The following is a 21,928-nucleotide window of genomic DNA, read 5'->3' as shown; positions in this document are numbered from 1 at the left end:
TAGGTCATTGGAGACTTAAAAGTAGAACACCGAACTATATTCCAACAATTGGATTCTAAAGTGATATTAAGACAATGACCTCCATACTAACAGAAGTAGCTTTGTAGGAAAAAATTCCTAAGGTTACCAAATAATAATGATACTAAATACATAACTAAATACAAAAATAATGATAATTAAATACATAACTAAATACAAGAGCATTTGGAATAACTTTCTCTTAGATATATTGATAATTAGTTCTCCTTCTTTCTTTTTATATTTTCTTTCCCACTTCTTTCCTTTCTACTTTTCTGGGAAGACAATATGGCTGTGCTTGGGAACCAACATGATCTCATTGGATATCAAGGACAGTGCTTCAAAACTGGCAAAAATGAAAAACCTTATAAACTTTTCTGTTCCTTACTTCCTTTTCCATCTGCTTTACTCTCTCTTTTCTCCAACACACTGGGTACTCCCAGGGTCCCAGGCTACTTGCTACTGGACCATCTGTCCTTATAACCACAGCCACCCAACTTGGACCATCTGGCTCACGTTGTTTCCCTGAAGATTTCACGACTCCTCCAATAGCAACCTGCACAAACTTCTGTTAGCACCTACCTCTCTGTATTATTCTTGGTACTGTATAGTCCACCTCCAATAGACTCTCAGCTCCTTGAGAGAGGGAGCAGTAACTCACTCCTTTTTGAAGCCGCCATGCCTGAAGCAGTGCCTGGCAGATGCAAGGTGCAATACACATTTGAGGAGGTCTGAGAGACAGGGATGAGTCTGTCTTATTTCTGTGCCTTACTTAGATTGCTTAGCCTGGGTTTCTGTTGTGTTCTCTGAAAATGTAAGCCAAAAATAGTTATAATAATCATTTTGTTCCTTTGTCGTTATATTTAACATTTCTCTACGCATAGTGTATCATGGAAATAATGTGAACTCTACTGATTCTAAGAAACATTACCAGCAAATGCACTGATTTTATTTAGTATGTGTTTGTGATTATAAATAAGCATGTACATTTTAATGGTTGTCATGGAAACACATTTATGTAAAAGAATGTTATCGTATCAATTATATCACTTAGATGTAAAAAAGTACTGAAAAATATGTTGGCCATGTAAAATTCTCAGTGTTCCTCTCCTTTTAAAAGTAGTGTTATTTCCGAAGTGTGCATATAGAATAATCTAGAATGTACACTAAGTTCTTTGAATATTTAAAACTTTTTAAAGCTAACACAGTTTTAAAACCCGTAGACTGTCATTAAGATGTGGGGTGGGGATCATCTGGATAGTTAAATACTGGATACAATCTAGATACTAATAAAAAGTTATGGCCAATCACCTTTATGAAAAGTTCCCCTAGCAACCTCACATGTCCTGTTTCAGAACTTTGAAAATGCCTGTGAGGTGAATGAAGCCCATTTGGGCTGCTTTGTGAATATCACCTAATGTGGCTGTGCTAAGTCCACACATACCTTTAGTGTCATCCATGGCAAATTCTCATTTAGCTAAGAAACATAGGGACTTTCTGTTGGCTGGAGAAATGCAGTCATTATTTTAGTCAACTTAAAATGGAGTTTTGCAAGATCCAGTTTTGTGGCATGGAAACATCTCTTTTGATTTTTCTAGCCCTTTATTTTTAACAATTTAATGACAAAACACAAACAAAAAACCAAAATCTTCAACATGTATATTCATAGAACTCATTTGAATCAATCCCAGTTGGCTATATTATTATCTTGAAGTGTTTAATATTGGGCCAAAAAATGACAGATATTAAGTGGACTTGATAGTTTGACTTGCTCAACAGTTCTAGAGCAAGAGAGCAAATTATTGAAGGGTGTGGGTGTGTGTGTGTGAGAGAGAGAGAGAGAGAGAGACAGAGACAGAGAAATAGAAGGAGAGAGAGAATGCATGTGGGGAGGGTCAGTTAGCAGGATTGGGAGAGGTAATGGAAACAATGCCTATTGCTTTGGTAGACCCTCAAGTTTTATCTTTGAATGTGTAGGGGTTTCTCCTCATTCAGCATTGAACTAATGAATAGCATCAGTAAAGAAATTTGTCAGACCTGATGGTTCTATCAGGAGTTATATAGGAAAATAGTAATGATCCCTAGGAAAATAAATAAGGGTAAGTTCAAGAAACATAACAAAAAATGCTGTACTGATATAAACTGAATAATAAAATTCCTAGTCATATTTTGCTGTAAATAGAGGTATGGGAATTTGTCATTCACCTTATTTAAAATTCAAAAATATTAAAGGTACGGGGTTCTCTCATTACAGAAATAATAGAATTCCAGCTATTACTGAGTTAGGGTTGTTTAAATGGCTGTAGCATGTATTATATCAATAAGTGGAACATCTGTATGAGACGTCCACCTGCTGATCTACTACCACTCTGCACATTTCAATGAACTGCACTTAATCATTTTAAGACTTCTTCTAATGAAGCCTTATCTAGATTAACATTTTAAGCACAAATACTTTTAGGCATTAAAACTCTAGCACTAAATGAAATTGCATTGTCTTGTTTATCCTTGTTGATTAATAAGCAATCTGTTAACTGTTAGAACGGTCCAATTGTGGCAGTAGAAGGAGATTAGTAATTCAGTGATGTTTGTGGATATAATCATCGTTTCTCCCGAAGGCTTTGAATTAGAGTATCACTTACACACTGTCCGTAGGCAAAGAAGAGATATAATATTTTTAGACATGTGTACTCACTATTTTGCTTGAATCGTTCAGCTTAGGGTCACTGCAGCAATACAAATGCTTCTGGGGGCAAAATCTTACTTTGATGCATGCATATCCTTCTTAAATAGTGTGAATGTCTATTAAAAGAAACACAGCAACTAACAAATAATGCATTAATAATCCAGTATCCTAATTTCTGTTTTCAGAACATCATTGCTTTGTTAATCGAGTTTCAGAAGAGAAATGTTGCTTATCGTTTTTTTCAAACAATAGCTGTTATATATCAATTTTTTTGCAATCTTATTTAACTTATTTCCAGCCAGTAGAAAAGTAAACTTTTGGCTCCAAAGAATCTAAGAGTAAATTTGGAAATACTCCATTTCCTTTTGGAGGACTTTTCTGTCTTTTGTGTTTCCTATGACCTTGAATCAAAGCATGTCAACCTGTTTGGCATAAATGCTTTATTTCATTAAGTTAATCACCTAGATATCAAGGTGGGACCCGACATTTTAGATGTAGAAATCAGTTTAAAAAAAGAAAAAGGGAAGAGGAATGAGATGCAGCTAAATTCATCGGCATCAGTTGGGTGTCTGTAGAAGATCTCTAATCCAAAGGCAACTCCAGAGTCCTTCTTGTCCTATTGTTCGCAGCTGAGCGTATCACTACAATTTAAAATTATGGTGAAAGAGGGTGTTTTATGTTTTAGGGAAATCTGCCCTAGAAACACTAATGGATCCATCCCTTTTTCTGTTGCAGTCCCTCTGTTGTGAAATAAAGCAGCGACGTCGTGGAGTGGCCTCCATCCTGCGATTATGCCAACACCTTCTGGATGACCGGGAGACCTGCAATCTGAACGCGGACCACCAGCCCATGCAGTTGATCATTGTAAATCTTGAAAGAAGGTGGGAAGCCATTGTCATGCAAGCCGTCCAGTGGCAAACACGGCTACAAAAGAAGATGGGAAAGGAACCTGTAAGTGATGATTTCTTTTTTAAAGCATAATGCTCTCTCATTTTTCTTAGAAAAAAGAAATTCTTTCAGGGCTTGGAAAATGTGTTCATCTTACAAGTGGTTTTGCTAACTAAAGGGATAGCTCTCTCTAACCGTTAAAAGAAACTGCTTTTATCATAACACAGAGATTCATTTGCCTACCGATAAGATGTATTTTAGTCTCATTGTCTTTTAAAAAATTCATATGGAGACTTTGCTTAACCTTACCAAACTAAGGTTTGGTAAACCTCACCAACAATATCATTAATCATACAATACCCCATGAAGATTTTACTAGGAGGTGGTTTACCACTCTCGGAGCATATGGAGCAATGTGTATGCTTTACAGACAAGGCAACAAAGTATACAGTTTACCTTTTCTTTACATGATATGAATTAACACCATCCACGTGTAAAACAATCTCCATTGCTCCTGCTTAGAGCTCCTTCCAATACAGTTGCATTGCTGAGAACTAGCAAGTTTCCTCTGAGAGTTTTAATGCAGTGCTCAAGGTAGAGGTCGGGACCCCTTTTAAGAATTTTCCAAATTGACTGTAAATTCAAGCTGTTGCTAGATGAAGGAAATATATATATATAACTAGAGTTGTTTTATTATAATGTAGAATACACACTTGTCCAGAAAACCTTAAGGGAGGGGATTTATTGATAAAAAGATTACATTCCCCAAATGACCTTGAAGTTAGTGTCTGTTAGTTGAAGGCCTAATTCTCATGTTTGACTTACATAAATGAAATACACACACACATACATACATACATACATACAATGGAAATTTTTTCTTGTATATTTATATTATCAGTTCTATGTCTTTGGAAAGTTCAAGATTCAAAATTGTAAAATCAAGTATAATAATCCTGCCACTGAAAAACAGGCTTCTCTTATGAATTCTAATTTTAACAAAACCTAAATATTTAGGTTATCTGATGTGTTTGGCATTGGGGACTGGAAACAGAAGGGACAATGAAGCAGTAAGCCTTCTCACTCTTTTTGCATCTGTAGTTATGTTGAGTCTAGGGGGTGATTTTATCCTCAATAGTTCACTTTAATTGTTTTGCGCTGAAGTCATTAAATTTCTTAAGACTTCCAAGTTATTACCAGTAATCAGATTCTATATAATTGGATGTCTTTTCTTGAAATGACCTATTTGTTGTGAAGCTGTTTAGCTAGAGTGTTTTCTTTTCTTTTCTTTTTCTTTCTTTCTTTCTTTCTTTCTTTCTTTCTTTCTTTTTTTCTTTTTTTTCTCTGAGTGTTTGAAAGCATAGAAGAGGTTATTTTTTTATTCTATAGTTTGAAACATCTAAGCATAGTAGTGGTGATAATAAAATTTACACAAAAACCAACTGCACCTGGAGAAGCTCTTAACATTTTGGAAGCATTCAAGCTGCTTTGGAAGAAACAAAACTGGGTTTCTTTGGAGATTTATTTGAAATCGTATGATGAGGGATGCAGGACTGGATCTCTGCAGACTAGCTGTAGACATTTTTATCCTACTTCTATGGTAAAGGGGTAAGCTTTAGCTTTGAAACCCTGGCTGCTTCTTAGAGGCTCAAGCTACTACAGAGAGGTAGATAAAAATTGCAGATGGACAAAACACCCCCTTTTCTTTAGGTTGGCTGCTGAATGTTAGGTTTTCTGGAATGATGAGGTAGCAAATAAGGTCCTCTGTGCTAAACAAGATTGAAAATCACTCGAGAAAGGGATAGAAGAGTAGCGAGTGGCACTAATGCCAGCAATACAATGAACACCGTGTACCTCATTACGTTGGAGATATTTCTTGCTCTGATCTCTGTTGGTTGGGTCAAGAGTCCAAGTTGCTTTGATGGGCAAACAAGTATTTTACCAACATGGGAAGCTGCCTTTGTAGAGACTCAGAAGCCTCTAAGTGGTCTGTTTGCTTTTTTATCCTATGTCCCCACCCCCATGCCATCCCCTTCTTGTGTACAGGGACTTTCACTGCTATATTTCCAGGGCCTGGGACATTCCTGCATATAGTAGATGTTTAATAGACATTTGCTAAATGAATGAATACAAGCTTTCAATTGATAAATTTTGTTTCATTCTGGCATTTGGTTTGGAGTTACTATTTCTATATTAATTCTCAATGTTCATATTCTCACAAAATGGCTTTGAGTGTTATGTTCCTATTTGAATATTTCACCTTCATGAGATCACCAAGGAGATGCCTTTTAACCTTTCTTCTTGCCTGGTACGGTCAGTTTTTCCAAGTTTTAAAGTATGATATGAAGTCCCCCATGGTATACTCTCTTTTCTTCAAATTATTTCTGAAGGAAATTCTCTATGAGGTATTGAATAAAGTCATTCTGAAAGTGTGGGCTAGGTTCTGGCACTTAGAATTAGAAGCTCTAATTCTATCTCCGTATTGTAGAATTTTCTTAGTCACTTTGGAAATAGCTTGTGTAAGAGATGTCACCTAATGGTCGATCCAGTGCTCCTCATTTTTCATGTTACATCTGTTTGTGTGATGATTTAATTACTGTTGGTCTTCTCCACTAGTCTGAAGAAGGCAGCCACATGCCAGTTTCTGCTCACCTTTACATTCCTAAAAGCCCTACATAGTATGCAGGACTTAACAGGTACTCCATAGTATTTGTTAAATAAGTGAATTTTCTCTAAGTGATGCTGTATAATAATCAGTGTTAGAGATTTAAAGGTAAACAAGATATCCTCCTTCTCCTCAAAAAGTATAGTTAATACAAATATGCAAATAACTATGATGCTACTGGGGTAATTATGGGCTTCAAGATTACAGTTAATACTGACAAAAATATGGAAACTCTTTCCATAGTATTCAGGAGAATTCAGATAAATGTACATATGTCAATTAAGCAAGCTTCTCTATTTCTCCTAACTAGGTAAATAATGAATCTCTCTCTCTCTTTTAACTGGAAGAAAGCAAAAGATCTTGTATTAAATTCTGGGAGTTAAAACAGACAAAACCCAAAAGCATCTTTCTCCCTTATCATCAAGATTTAAAATTGCATAATTATTTGACACTACACCTTGTTCTTTCTACATTCAAGCTCTTTTCCCAGACTTATTTGGTTTATTTTTGTGTTACCTATAAAAAATGACCTCTGTCTATACTTTTTATGCTTTAATTCTAATTTTTGTTTGAATCATATGTTTTTATTTCTAGTCTCCTGCCTTCTTTCTATGATTCAGGCTCCACATTTTGGCTAGCAATACCATGTGCCTGAATTACCTTAGATCGTCCCACTTGCCAAAAGAGCGTTCTGAATTTGTGATGTGTTAATTATAGAGAACCAGGATTTTTTCTATTAAAAGTTTGAATCTCACTTCCTACAATAGATGCAAATTAAAATATATGAGACAACCATGGAAACACCAAGAATCCATACCAATAATCTATACATCCACTCAGATTAATCATTAGCAAAGAGAAGATAACTTATTGATGAAGGCCATAGACCTACTTCCTCTAAAAATACATGGGCAGACTTCCACTTCCAGCCAGGATTGAGTAAAGGACCAGGACCCTTCTACCTGAAACAATTTAAAAGCTGGGTAAAATCACAATTTTAAGACCTTGGATACCAGGCAATGAAGAGATGTGAAATGATTGAAGTGATACTATGATTACTCAAGTTTCTGCCTAGAGAGAGTTTTCAGGTCACAGGGTGCAAAGAGGAAATCCATGCAGAGCCTAGCATTATCCCTGGGTTGAGGGGACAGGTCTGGGAGGCTGAGGAGGACAAGGCAGCTAAAGTTGCTACAAGGCATAGTACCAGAGAGGAGAGAGCTGCACAGAGAGATGACTCTAGAGCTATGCAGAGGGATCCTTTTAAATCTTCAACAGAAGAAACCACCTGAAAAAATTAGAGGGGAACAATCCCTGGAGCTCACACACAGCTGAGAATAGTTCCTTTTCCCATCAGTCACAGTAGAATCCTTATTATTCACAGGGCATGTGATACAGTACCAAGAACAGTTTTGCCTTAGTAATGGGGCAAAATTAGACTAAATGCTACTCTAGTCTTGCCCAAAAAGCTTAAAAGCAAGACCTGAAAGGATCAAACTCTTTCAAAGGTATTTAACTATATCCCAGGACAAAACTCAAGAATGCTTATAAGCATCTAAGTATCCAGCATCCAGCAAGGTAAAATTTATAGTGTCTGGCGTCCAGTCAAAAGCTTCCAGTGTACAAAGAAGAAGTAAAATATCTTTGAAAATGAGGAGAAAATTCAATTAATAGAAACAAATCCAGAAATGACATATTATAGATTTAATAGACAAGAACATTAAAAGTTATTTTTCTTGCATTCCATATGTTCAAGAAACTAGAAAATATATTGAGCTTATTTAGTAGAGACATTGAAGATATCTGTCTAAAATCAAACTTCTACAGATGAAAACTATAATAACTGAGATAAAAAATACCCTGGATGGTATTAACAACCAAGTAGACAGTGTGGAAGCAACAATTCATAAACCTGAAAACATAGTGATAGAAACTGTCAAAAATGAAACAAAGAGGAAAAAAAAAAGACAAAAACAAAAGCATAGCATTAGTGAGCTGTGAGATAACTTCAAGCAGCCTAATGTATATGTAATTGGAATCCCTGAAAAAAGGGCAGAGGGAGAAACAATTTTTGAAGAAATAATGACCCAAATTTTCCAAATTTGATGAAAACTATAAACCCACAGATCCAGAATGTCAACAAACCTTAAGCACAAGAAACATGAAAATAACTACACCAAGGGGTATTCTGTTCAAATTGATTAAAACTAGTGATAAGAGTATCTTCAAAGTACCTAGAGGAAAAAGATACATTATATACAGAAAATAAGAAGGAAGGGTTATAGCATACTTTTTTCAGAAATATAATACAAGTCAGAAGATAGGGGAACAACATCTTTAAAGTATTGGAAGAAAATAACTCAGAATTCTATACACAGAGAAAATACTATTCAAAAAGGAAAACAAAAATAAATTGTTTTCAGATATCAAAACTTTAAAAAAATCATCATCAGCAGAACTGCAAGAAATGTTAAGGGAAATCCTTACAGGAAAAAAGAAAATGGTATTAGTGGAAGCCTGAGTCTGCACAGAGAAATGAAAAGCACTAGAAATACTTACTGTGTGGGTTAATATGAAATGTCTTTTTTCATCTTATTTAAATCTCTTTAAATGATAATAGATTGTTTAAAGCAAGATAATAACAATGTATTATGGGATTTATAACACATGTAGAAGTATAACATATGACAAAAATATCACAAAGGCCAGGAAATGGAACTATACTATTGTATGGTTCGTATATTAAGTATAGTATCACTTAAAGATATATAGTATCACTTAAAGATGGATAAGTGGTATAGAATGGTATAGAATCACTTAAAGATAAATAAGATAAAATACATACTATGATTCTTTAAAAACACAAGAAGCTATAACAAATAGGCCAACAAAGGAAAGGAAAGGAAATCATTTTAAAATATCACACACAATGCAGAAAAAGAGGAAAAATAGGAATAAAGAACAGATGTAATATATAGAAAACTGAACCAAGTGCATCAATAATTCTGTTAAACATAAATGGACTAAAAACCCCAATTAAAAGGTAGTAATTAACAGATTGCATTAAAAAAGCAAGACTGAACTATATGTTGCCATTTTAATTATAAAGAAAAATTAAGTTAAAAGTAAAAGGATGGAAAAATATGTATTAAGCTAATGCAATCAAAAGAGAGTTGAAGTGTCCATATTAATATTAAACAAATCAGAGTTCAGAGCAAAGAATATTACAAGGTATAAAGAAAGATATTTCTTAGTGATAAAGTGCTAATTAATCAAGAGGACACACCATTACTAAATGTTTGTGCTGTAGTAACAAAACTTACAAATTCATAAATCAAATACTGATATAATTACAAGAAGATAAGAATATATAATTTGGGGCAGAGATTCCAATACTTTTCTCAATAATTGATAGTACAAGTAGACAGAAAATCAGTAAGGATATAAAAAACTTGAATCACACCATAAATCAACTTGACCTAATTGACATTTAAAACACTCCATCCCACAACAGGAGAATATACATCCTTTTCAAGTGTTGACAGAACATCTACCAAAATTGACTCTCTTCTGAGCCACAGAGCAAGTCTCAAATTTAAAAAACATTCTTATTACATCCTGTTCTCTGACTATGATGGAATTAGTTTAGAAATAAATATTAGAAATATATTGGAAAAGTCCTCAAATATAAGGAAAGTAAATAACATACTTATCTACAACTCCTGGGACCAAGAAGAAATGAAAAAGGGAAATGAGAGATTATTTTGAACTGAATAGAAATAGAAAAAATATTAAAATTTGTACCAATGAAAATGTGCCACCAAAATAATAATCTTAGTTTTCACATTTATGCAACTAGAGAAATACAAATTAAACACAAAGTAAGTAGAAGAAAGCAAATAATAAAGTTTAGAGCAGAAGTCATTGAAATTAAAAACAGAAAAAAACAATAGAAAAAAGTTAATGAGGAAGAAAGCTGGGTGTTTTTTGTTTTGAGATCAATGAAACTAATAAAACTCTAGCAAGACCGATCAGGGAAAAAGGAGAAAAGAAACAAATTATCATTATCAGGAATAAGAGATAGACATCACTACAGATTCTACTAATATAAAAGAATATAAAGTAAATACTATGAATAATTTTATGCCATTAAATTCAATTATTTAAATAAAATATACGAATTCCTTAAAAGTTGCACACAGTAGACATTTACTCAAAAGGAAATACACAACCTGAATAGCTCCATATCTGCTAAATAGATTAAACCATTAGCTTAAAATTTCCCTACAAAGAAAACTCCAGGCCTAGACAGCTTTATGGCTAAAGTCTGCCAAATAGTTAAGGAAGATATTATACTAATTTTATGCAAAATCTTCCAGAAAATTGAAAAGGAAGAAATACTTCCCAACTCAGCATTACTCAAAGACATTACAAGAAAACTGCTGACCAGTATCCCTCATGAGTATAGATAAACAGATTCTTCACAAAATTTTATCAAATAATCAACGGTATATAAAATAGATAACACATTATGACCATGTGAGGTCTAGAAATGCAAAACTAGTTGGAAAAAAAATCAGTATGATTCACCACAAAGAGAAAGGAAAACTACGTTCCAGGGTGTGCAGAAAAAGCATTTGCCAAAATCCAACATCCTTCCTGATAAAAGCTCAGAAACCTAAGAATAAAGTAGGAACTTCCTCAACTTAATAAAGGACATATACAAATAATCTACAGGTAACATCATACTTAGTGGTAAAACACTGAATGCTTTTCTTCTAACATAAGAGGAACATGGTAAGGATGTCCATTTTCACCATTTCTATTCAACATTGCACTGGAAGTTTTAGTGAGTGAAATAAAGCAAGAAAAAGGAATTAAAGACATGCTGCTTGGAAATTAAGGAGCACAGTTATCTTACTCATAGGCTCTATGGTCATCTATGTAGAAAATGCTATGGAATCTTCAAAAAAGATCCTAGAGCTAATAAAGGATTTAACAAGGCTGTAGGATACAAGATCAATATATAAATGTCAGTTGTATTTTTATGTACTATCAATTAACAATCAGAAATTGAAATTAAAAACTATCATTTACAATAGCAGCAAAAATATGAAATGTTTGGGATATATCTAATAAAAATATGGAAGAACTATATGCTGAAAACAAAATATTTCTACAAAATATTACTGAGAGAAATTATATAAGTGAGTGATGAACACTATACTATACACTATATGCTATACTGTGTTCATGGATCAGAAAGCACAATATTATTATTATTATTTGTTTTAATTTTATTGGAGTATAGTTGATTTACAGTACTGTGTTAGTTTCAGCTGTACAGCAAAGTGATTCAGTTATATGTACACATATATTCATTTAGATTCTTTTCTCATATAGGTTATCACAGAATATTGAGTAGAGTTCCCTGTGCTATACAGTAGGTCCTTTTTGGTTATCTATCTTATATATAGTAGTGTATGTATGTTCATCCCAACTCCTGATTTATCCCTCCTCCACCACATTTCCCCTCTGGTAACCATAACTTTGTTTTCGATATCTGTAAGTATGTTTCTGTTTTGTAAATAAGTTCATTTGTGTCATTTTAAAAATTAGATTCCACATATGAGTGATATCATATGATATTTATCTTTGACTGACTTACTTCACTTAGTATGATAATCTCTAGGTCTATCCATGTTGCTGCAAATGACATTCTTTCATTATTTTTTATGGCTAATATTCCACTGTATATATGTACCACATCTTCTTTATCCATTCCTCTGTTGGTGGACATTTAGGTTGCTTCCATGTCTTGGCTATTGTAAATAGTGCTACAGTGAACACTGGGGTGCATTATCCTTTTGGATTATGGTTTTCTCCAGATATATGCCCAGGAGTGGGATTGCTGGATCATATGGTAGTTCTATTTTTAGTTTTTTAAGGAACCTCCATACTGTTCTCCAAAATGGTTGTACCAATTTACATTCGCACCAGCAGTGTAGGAGGGTTCCCTCTTCTCCACACCCTCTCCAGCATTTATTGTTTGTAGACTTTTTGATGATGGCCATTCTGACCAGTTTGAGATGATACCTCATTGTAGTTTTGATTGCATTTCTCTGATAATTAGTGAGGTTGGGCATCTTTTCATGTGCTCTTTGGCCATCTGTATGTCTTCTTTGGATAAATGTCTATTTAGGTCTTCTGCCCATTTTTTTGATTGGGTTGTTTTTTTTTTTTGACATAGAGCTGCATGAGCTTTTTGTATATTTTGGAGATTAATCCCTTGTCGGTCACTTCATTTGCACTTTCTCCCATTCTGTGGGTTGCCTTTTCGTTTTGCTTGTGGTTTCCTTTGCTGTGCAGAAGCTTTTAAGTTTAATTAGGTTCCATTTATTTATTTTTGTTTTTATTTTCATTACTCTAGTAGGTGGATCAAAAAAGATATTGCTGCAATTTATGTCAAAGAATGTTCTGCCTATGTTTTCCTCTAAGAGTTTTATACTGTCTGGCCTTACATTTAGGTCTTTAATCCATTTTGAGTTTATTTTTGTGTATGATTTTAGAGAATGTTCTAATCTCAATTTTTTACATGTAGCTGTCCCGTTTTCCCAGCACCACTTATTGAAGAGACTGTCTTTTCTCCACTGTATATGCTTGCCTTCTTTGTTGTAGATTAATTGACCATAGGTGCATGGGTTTATTTCTGGGCTTTCTATCCTGTTCCATTGATCAGTATTTCTGTGTTTGTGCCAATACCATACTGTTTTCATTACTGTAGCTTTGTAGTATAGTCTGAAGTTAGGGAATCTGATTCCTCCAGCAACATTTTTCTTTCTCAGAATTGCTTTGGCTATTTGAGGTCTTTTGTATTTACAAATAGATTCAATTTTTTTTTTTTTTTGCTCTAGTTCTGTGAAAAATGCCACTGGTAATTTGATAAGGATTGCATTGAATCTGTAGATTGCCTTGGGTAGTATAGTCATTTTGACAATATTGATTCTTCCAATCCAAGAACATAGTATATCTTTCCATCTGTACATGTCATCCTCAATTTCTTTCATCAGTGTATAAGAGTATAGGTCTTTTGTCTCCTGAGGTAGGTTTAGTCCTAGGTATTTTATTCTTTATGATGTGATGGTAAATAGAATTGTTTCCTTAAGCACAATACTATTAAGATATCAATTCTCCCCAGATTTATCTGTAAAGTCAGTGTAATACAAATGAAAATCCCAGTTATGTTTTTGGTAGAAATTTATAAGCTGATTCTAAAATTCACATGGAAATGCAAAGAAACTGGAATAGCCGAAACAGTTTTATTTTATTTTATTTTATTTTAAATTTTTATTTTATATTGGAGCATAGTTGATTAACAATGTTGTGTTAGTTTCAGGTGTACAGCAAAGTGATTCAGTTATACATATACTTGTATCTATTCTTTTTCAAATTCTTCTCCCATTTAGGTTATTACAGAATATTGAGCAGAGTTCCCTGTGCTATACACTTGGTCCTTGTTAGTTATCTATTTTAAATGTAGTAGTCCAAAAAAGTTTTTTAAAAGATGAATAAAGTTGGAAGACTTACAGCTCCTAATTTCAAGACTTATGATAAAGCTATAGTAGTGCAGAGAATATGGCATTAGTGTCAGAGCCAATAAATAGATCAGGATAGATATTTCAGAACTAGAGCTCCACATGAATGGTTAATTGGTTTTTGACAAAGGTTCAAAGGCAATTCCAAGGATAGTCTTTCAACAAATAATCCTGGACTAACTGAATATCCATATGAACAAATATGAAATTGAACAATATATTGCACCATATACAAAAATGAGTCAAAATGGGTCATAAACCTACATGTAAGATGTAAAATTTTAGAAAAAATATTATAGGGTAACATCTTTCTGACCACTGGAAGAATCATAAAACGTAAAGAGGAAGCTTTTTGGAGTGATCAATATATCCATGATCTTGATAGTATGATGGTTTTGTGTGTGTATTCATATGTTAAAACATATAAAATTGTACATTTTAAGTCATGCAGTTTATTTTATGCCACTTATTTCTCAATAAAATGGTTTAAAAAACACATGGGCAGGTACAGAATTTTACATGTAATTACAAATGGGTGGATAGATTACCTTGAAGCCTGACAGTGAGAATCCTTGCCTGGGAGTAAGTAAATAAAAATAAGCAATCATTTTCTGAAGAACCAAAATAATAATAATAGTAGTAATTATAATAGCTAACACAGCACTTAATATGTGTCAGGCACTTTTCTAAGTGATTTACATTTTAAGTCATTTAAAACTTTTGATAACCATATGATATATGTAATATTATTCTCTTAATTTTACACATTGAGGCAAAGAAGGTTTCAGCAACTTGTCCAAAGTAACCCAGCTAGTTTGTAACTGATCTGGCATTCAAATATAGGCATTTGGACATTTTCACTCCAGGGTCAGTGTCCTGAATCAACATCCTAAATTGTCTCTCTAAGATGAAGCCTTCTTTAATGATAAGGGTGGAGTGTATGCCACCACTTTTCTTTTCAAATCAAGTATAGTAATAGGACTTTTATAAATACAAATTGAGCCTAGTGGATTTTGAAATTAAGTAATCCCGTTTTTCCAATACAGTTTAGGAAATCATGGATCAAATTTCTTCATTATCATAGGTGATATCTAAAGAAGTTTTCATTGCCAAAAATCAACCATATCTAACTGGGCTAAGAAAAGCAGTACTTTTTAAAAATAAGAACCTTAAGAAAGATGAGTAAATAAGCATTTTCCCATTCAAAGTACTAGAAAAACTAGAAAAGAGAATTTGGGCTGCCATGTGTGTTGGTTGACCACTGATAGCTCATTAACACTTATTTAAGCATTACCTCTAGGTATTTGAGCTTCTTATTAAATTTACACATTCGTCACAGAAACTCCTGACATTCATGGAATTTGTCTCAAGAAAGCCAGTTTTCCAGAAGTGATTTGTATGTATCACAAATCAAATTTCTTTTTTCAAGTGCTGTCTCAATAAACTTCTCTCTACCAGACAGGTTCAGTCTAATATAGATCCGTTCCCTCAGGGGAATTCACAAAGTTGCTAACACAAGAAAGTTTTATATATCTTAAGGAAATGTATTTCTCTGTTTATTTTATTTTCTCGTGTTAATTTTGTTTTGATTGTCTGGCAAAGATCCCTCTAAAAAGCCAAGTAGTATAAGGATTACTCACTATGAGGACAGGACTGTTTGTTATTTGCTAGCAGTATTGAATGTGTACCATGTCCTGGTCACTGGGTTACCATTTTTCATACATTATCTCATTTAATATTCATAACAACTTGAAGAAACTAAATTTTTGAAAGATTAAGTAAATTGTGCAAGGTCATAGAGCTAGTAAGTGGAGGGAGAAGATCTGGGTCCATGCATACCTGATTCTAGGCCTTTCAGCTCTTGCAGCTCTTAAAGGGTCTATCGATATAATTTTTTATTGAAGTATAGTTCATTTACAATATTGTGTTAATTCCAGGTGTACATCAAAGTGATTCAGGTATATATATATATATATTCTTTTTCAGATTCTTTTCCCTGTTAGGTTATTACAAAATGTTGAGTACAGTTCCCTGAGTTCCCTGTGCTATACAGTAGGTGCTCGTTGGTTACCTGTTTTATATATAGTAGTGTGTACATGTTAATCCCAACTTCCTAATTTATCCCCCCCCCACCTTTCCCTTTGGTAACCATAAATTTGTTATGGTCAATATTTTTTACTCCAAAAGTACTTCTAAAAGTAATAGAATGATTTTATGTAAAACTCTTTTGAGTTTTCTGTTGAATCCAAAGATAAAAATGAAGGGAAAAATGACCTGACATTTAATACATGTATGAGGCTTAGATGGAAAAGTATTTTCAAAGTGTTGCAAATATAAGGCTCTTTGGGTGTTGATTTGGCAGTAAAGTTTGGGATTCTGTCATAAATATACCTGTTCTGCCAGTCTTTAAAAGATCTTTGTACAGCACAACTCCTCCTTTTACCAACTCAGTTTCTTCTATCATCTGCAGCATATGGATGGATGCTGTACCTATTTGAAAATACTCAAAATAAATCAAGACATAAATTAATAAGTGAAAGGAAAGAGATGTTCTTTGGTTTTCAGAAATCTGAGAGTGTGATTATTTTTTTTTAAAAAGAAAACCTGGTGAAGATACAGGGGTCATTCTCAGTAAATGAAACTCGTTTGACGAAGTGTCAAAGTGTATTTCTTGATGATGTCCCCAAATAATGTCCTAATTCACTCCTAGATTTATTGTGGAGAAATATCCAGGAGTCATTCATAATACCTGAGGACACCACTAGCATTGAATGGGTGGATGTGGGATGACAACAGCTAGGCATAGAGCAATCTACGGCTTGTCTCCCACAAACACCTGTAGTGTCCCATTAGGAAACACTATATGCTGTAACCATTTCAGGGTGCTCTTACCATCACCTTCATGCTGGGGACAGATCTCTGTAAAATACTATTATGCTCATATTGTATGTCTGTAAAGTACTCAGTATAGCTCTGCTTAGCTCTTTTCAAAACCCAAACCTTCATCTAAAGAGGAAGAAAACTTTTGTCTTTTCTATCTCAGTTTCCTCTCCTGTCTAACTCATCATATAAGACCTCTGAATGGTCCCATCAGTATTTTCTTACCTAGAAGAAGTAGTTATCAATAGCAAATAAATCATTCTTGCTTTCCATACAAGTGTTTTAAAAAGAAGTAAACTGGATTCCTTCGAAATACCTTTATTTCAGCAAGGGTGCCTTTGAATCCTTAGTGTATTTAGGGTTTTAAGTTTTCATTCTTCACAAAAATATTTTTTTCCTTTTGCCTTGTCACTCCAGAGCTCTAGCATTGAAAACAGAACCTTGTGTTCAGAAAACCCCTGCATATTTATTGGCCTTGAAAGTATGCAACACATCTAGCCACATAATTGAAAATAATAAGGCCACGATAAATGGGATGGCCCCAGGGTAAAACACCCAAGGGATTCAATTGGTGTCGCTTTGCATCAATGTCCATGCATCATGGTAATTGAGGTAACATAACCAATTACCACATTTTAATTAGAGTTCTAAGAACTTGAGAAAATTTGCAATGATGAGACAGCTCACTTTAAAAAGAAAAAAAGCAAAGAAAGAAAGAATGAAAGAAAACTGGGGGGGGGGGGGAATCCCACATATTTTGTTACCCAAGCTTGTTTCTTGCAAGAAGAGGTTACATAAAATGATGTTTTGTGAGTCTTCTTTATTTCTAAAGCTTTTTCTATCTCTCAATCTTATTATTTGGTGATGCATTTTGAGATACCAAGTATTTTAAAATGCCATTTTGTGACTAAAGTAATAGCATTCTCACCCTATTATGACTGATGATTTTAGAAATTTATGACCAAAGAAATTCTCTAGAATATGCCTTGGCTTATAATTTCATTTCCCATCTAAGTGTTTCTCACCATCATAATTTAGGGATTTATTCTAAGTTTTAAGTCAGTGTCTGAACACAGTGACACATTATTAAATTACATATTTCTCTGGCTCTGGTTGCTAAACAAAAATAGACCTAGATTCCACCCCCCTCAAAATTAAAAGCAGAAAGAATTACAGCATTTAGAAAATAATTTTGACTTGTGGCAATTATTTTTATAAGGGTAGAGTTTAAGTGAAACCTCCTGTAAAATTTTAGTGCTGCTACATAATCAAGTAATTATGTAATTACTTATACTTAATTACTTACAAGAGAGATGGTTGTTAAAAGATCTTTATACATGTCAAAAACAACTTTCTTCCTTTAGAGTATTTCTAGCCAAGCTTCAAATACCAAATCTCTTTTAAAAGTAGTTTCCAATAGATTTATTTTTCTTTCATATATCCCTTACCATTTTTCTTCAATGTATGAAAGTGCATTATATACAGCCCTACATGTCCTCTCTCCTGTTTCCTCTCATAGTAGCCCAAAAAAAGGAAGGCAGGCAGGGAAAGAGGGGCAGAGGGAGGGTGGAAAGGGAAAGGGGGAAAGGAAGAAAGAAGGAAAGAAATTATTTTAAATTACAGTTGAAGATCTTGAGGTTAAATATAAGAAACGTGTCCTTAATGTGAGCATTTCCAGTAGACAGAGTAAATTTTCAAGAGAAGTTGAGGAATTTTCTTTCCTTGAGTATTACAATAGAATGTGGTGACTAAGAGCTTGGGCCAGACTTTGCCACTTAGTTTCTATGTGATTGTGGCAAATTAGTTAACTTTTCTATGCCTCAGCTTCTTCATATGTGAGATGGAGATAACAGTAATACCTACCTTGGGTTTGATAAGGTTTAAATGAATTAATAGGTGGAAAGTTCTTTGAACAACTGCTGCCACAGGGTCAATAAATTTTAGCTGCTATTATTGTATTGTTTATGTCATTGTAGGAACCAAGTCTTATTTATCTTTTAGTTGTCTAGAAATTAATACATTGTGTGGCATACTAGGCAGTTAATATATTTTTGCTTAATAAACACATGAACAAATGACAGATAAGTGAGTAGTTGAGGAAATCCTGAATTAAGTGATAGATTCCATGGTTGGAATAACCACTCATGCTTTTCTTCCTCCTTTTCATTCAGAATTGGCCAAAGCATTATTTTGTTCTTTTTTATGGCTGAGTAATATTCCATTGTGTATATATACCACATCCTCTTTATCCATTCCTCCCTCAATGGACATTTAGGTTGCTCCCATGTCTGGCTACTGTAAATAATGCTGCCATTTGCAACAACATGGATGGGCCTAGAGACTGTCATACTGAGTGAAGTAAGTCAGAAAGACAGATATCATATGATATCACTTATCTGTGGAATCTAAAAAAATGGTACGGATGAACCTATTTACAAAACAGAAATAGAGTCACAGATGTAGAAAACAAATTATGGTTACCAAGGGGAAAAGTGGTGGGAGGGATAAATTGGGAGATTGGGATTGACATATCCACACTACTATACATAAAATAGATAACTAATAAGGACCTACTGTATAGCACAGGGAACTCTACTCAGTGTTCTGTAATGACCTATATGGAAAAAGAATCTAAAAAAGAGTGGGTATATGTATATGTATAACTGATTCACTTTGCTGTACAGCAGAAGCTAACACAACATGTAAATCAACTGTACTCCAATAAAAATTAATTAAAAGAAAAAGAATTGGCCAAAGCTAAACCAGTTGAATTAATTAGCCACACTCCTCTCAGCACTGGTTGATTTAGTTGATTTTCTCTATTATTCTGTCTTCAATTTCATTGATTTTTGTTCTAATTTTTACTATTTCTTTTTTCCTGCTTGTTTTAGAGTTAAATTGCTCTTTTTTTCTCAGTTTCCTAAAGTAGGAGCTTAGGTTACTGATTTTTAGATCTTTCTTCTTTTCTAATATAGGCATTTAATGCTATAAATTTCCCTCTAAGCACTACTTTTGCTGCATCTCAGAAATCTTGATCAATTATATTTTCATTTTTATTTAGTTTAAAATATTTTAAGGGACTTCCCTGGTGGTGCAGTGGTTAAGACTTCACCTTCCAATGCAGGGGGTGTGGGTTCAACCCCTGGTCGTGGAGCTAAGATCCCACATGCCTTGTGGCCAAAAAAACCAAAATATAAAACAGAAGCAATATTGTAACAAATTCAATAAAGACTTTAAAAAATAGTCCACATCAAAAAACAAATCTTTAAAAAAATAAATTAAAAATAATATTTTAAACTTTCTCTTGATACTTCTTTAACTGTGTGTTATTTAGAAGTTTGTTGTTTAATCTCCAAATATTTGGGAATTTTTCAGCTTTCTGTTATTGATTTCTAGTTTAATTCCATTGTGGTCTGAGAGCATACATTGTGTGATTTCTATTCTTTTAAATTTGTTAAGGTGTGTTTTGTGGCTCAGAATGTGGTCTGTCTTGGTGAATGTTCCATGTGAGTTTGAGAAAAATATGTATTCTGCCGTTGTTGAATAAAATATTCTATAAATGTCAATTAAGATCAAGTTGATTAAAGTGAGAGAGTGACATGGACATATATACACTACCAAATGTAAAATAGATAGCTAGTGGGAAGCAGCCGCATAGCTCAGGGAGATCAGCTCGGTGCTTTGTGACCACCTAGAGAGGTGGGATAGGGAGGGTGGGAGGGAGCCGCAAGAGGGAGGAGATAAGGGGATATATGTATATATATAGCTGATTCACTTTGTTATAAAGCAGAAACTAACACACCATTGTAAAGCAATTATACTCCAATAAAGATGTTAAAAAAAAAAGATCAAGTTGATTGATAGTGTTATTCAAGTCAACTATTTCCTTACTAGTTTTCTGCCTGATTGATATATCATTTACTGAAAGAATGTTGATTATTCTATCAGTTACCGAAAGAGCTAAGATCAGAAGTCCTCAGCACTAGTTGAAATCCAGCCATAATAATGGATTTTCTGTTTCTCCTCGCAGTTCTGTCAGTTTTTGCCTCATGTATTTTGATATCCTCTTGTTAGATACATACATGTTTAGGATTATTTGTCTTCTTGAAGAATTGATCCCTTTATTATTATACTGCCTCTTTTTATCCCTGATAATTTTCCTTGTTTTTTGAGTCTGCTTTGTCTGAAATATATATAGCTACTCCAGCTTTCTTTTTTGTTGTTGTTGTGTTGGAAGTCATTTCAAATTTTTTAAATTTTATTTTAAAAACTTTGTTCCAGCTTTCTTTTGATTAATGTTAGTATGGTATAACTTTATCCATTCTTTTAACCGTTCTGAGTCTTTGCATTTAAAGTGAGGTTCTGTTGACAACATATAGTTGGATCTTATTCTTTTATCTATGCTGAAAATCTCTAGCTTTTAATTGCATTATTTAGATCATCCACATTTAAAGTGATTATTCACATAGTTGGATTAATATCTATCATGTTTGGGTTTTTTTCCCTTTGTTTTCCTAGAAATGCCTGAATTCTATAATTGAAATTGTTATTGGTATTGATTTCATTGTATATATAATTACATGTTATATACATATTATATAGTATAAGGTTATATATGTTATAGTGTATATAATGAATATATGTTATATTATTTTGCTGTAATTAATGATAATATTCAACAAGTGTTTAAAATTTGAATTTCCAACAAATATTTACAAGATAGCCATAAGCTAACTTTTGTTAAAAATCTCCTTCCAAGTCTGCAGGGCTGTCTTTTCTTCTGCCCTCTTAAATACTACAGGTAATGACTGGTTGAGAACAGCATAAATTTATATCATTTCTTTTAAGTAATAGTAAATTATGCAAAAATGGGAATGAAATAATGCTTACAAATTATTTGTATCCCATATATAAAGATAGAACACAATATAGAACACAAAATCAAAATGTATATCATGCCAAACATAAAGATTCTAAAAGAATTTTGTTGAAGTATAGAAGTAATTCATTTGTTAATAGAAGTCATAATTTTTTTTTTATTCAAACAAAGTCACAAAAATTATAATCATCCTCATCAGTTCACTCAGTCCCATGTAATTAATGTTTTTTTCATCTTGATCTTTTGTTAGCACTTTTATGAATTCATCAGTTTTCCATTAGAGTTCTGAAAGTGCGTATTCATTCAGTTCGGCGGTATAG

At 33.4% G+C, this 21,928-nt stretch overlaps 1 protein-coding gene across 15 annotated transcripts in view; it reads left to right on the top strand.

The window, feature by feature from the left end:
• Positions 1-21,928, top strand: part of AKAP6 (A-kinase anchoring protein 6) — a 572,476-nt gene that overhangs the window by 514,717 nt on the left and 35,831 nt on the right. For all 15 annotated transcript variants that reach the window (XM_082384022.1, XM_082384023.1, XM_082384021.1 and 12 more), the window contains one exon: positions 3,440-3,655. In XM_082384022.1, coding sequence (XP_082240148.1) covers positions 3,440-3,655 — 216 coding nt within the window. The remainder of the gene's footprint in view (positions 1-3,439; positions 3,656-21,928) is intronic.

This window comes from Balaenoptera borealis, assembly GCF_965194805.1.
Source record: "Balaenoptera borealis genome assembly, chromosome: 3".
Classification (NCBI taxonomy): domain Eukaryota; kingdom Metazoa; phylum Chordata; class Mammalia; order Artiodactyla; family Balaenopteridae; genus Balaenoptera; species Balaenoptera borealis.
This window is presented reverse-complemented; position numbering and strand designations above follow the sequence as displayed.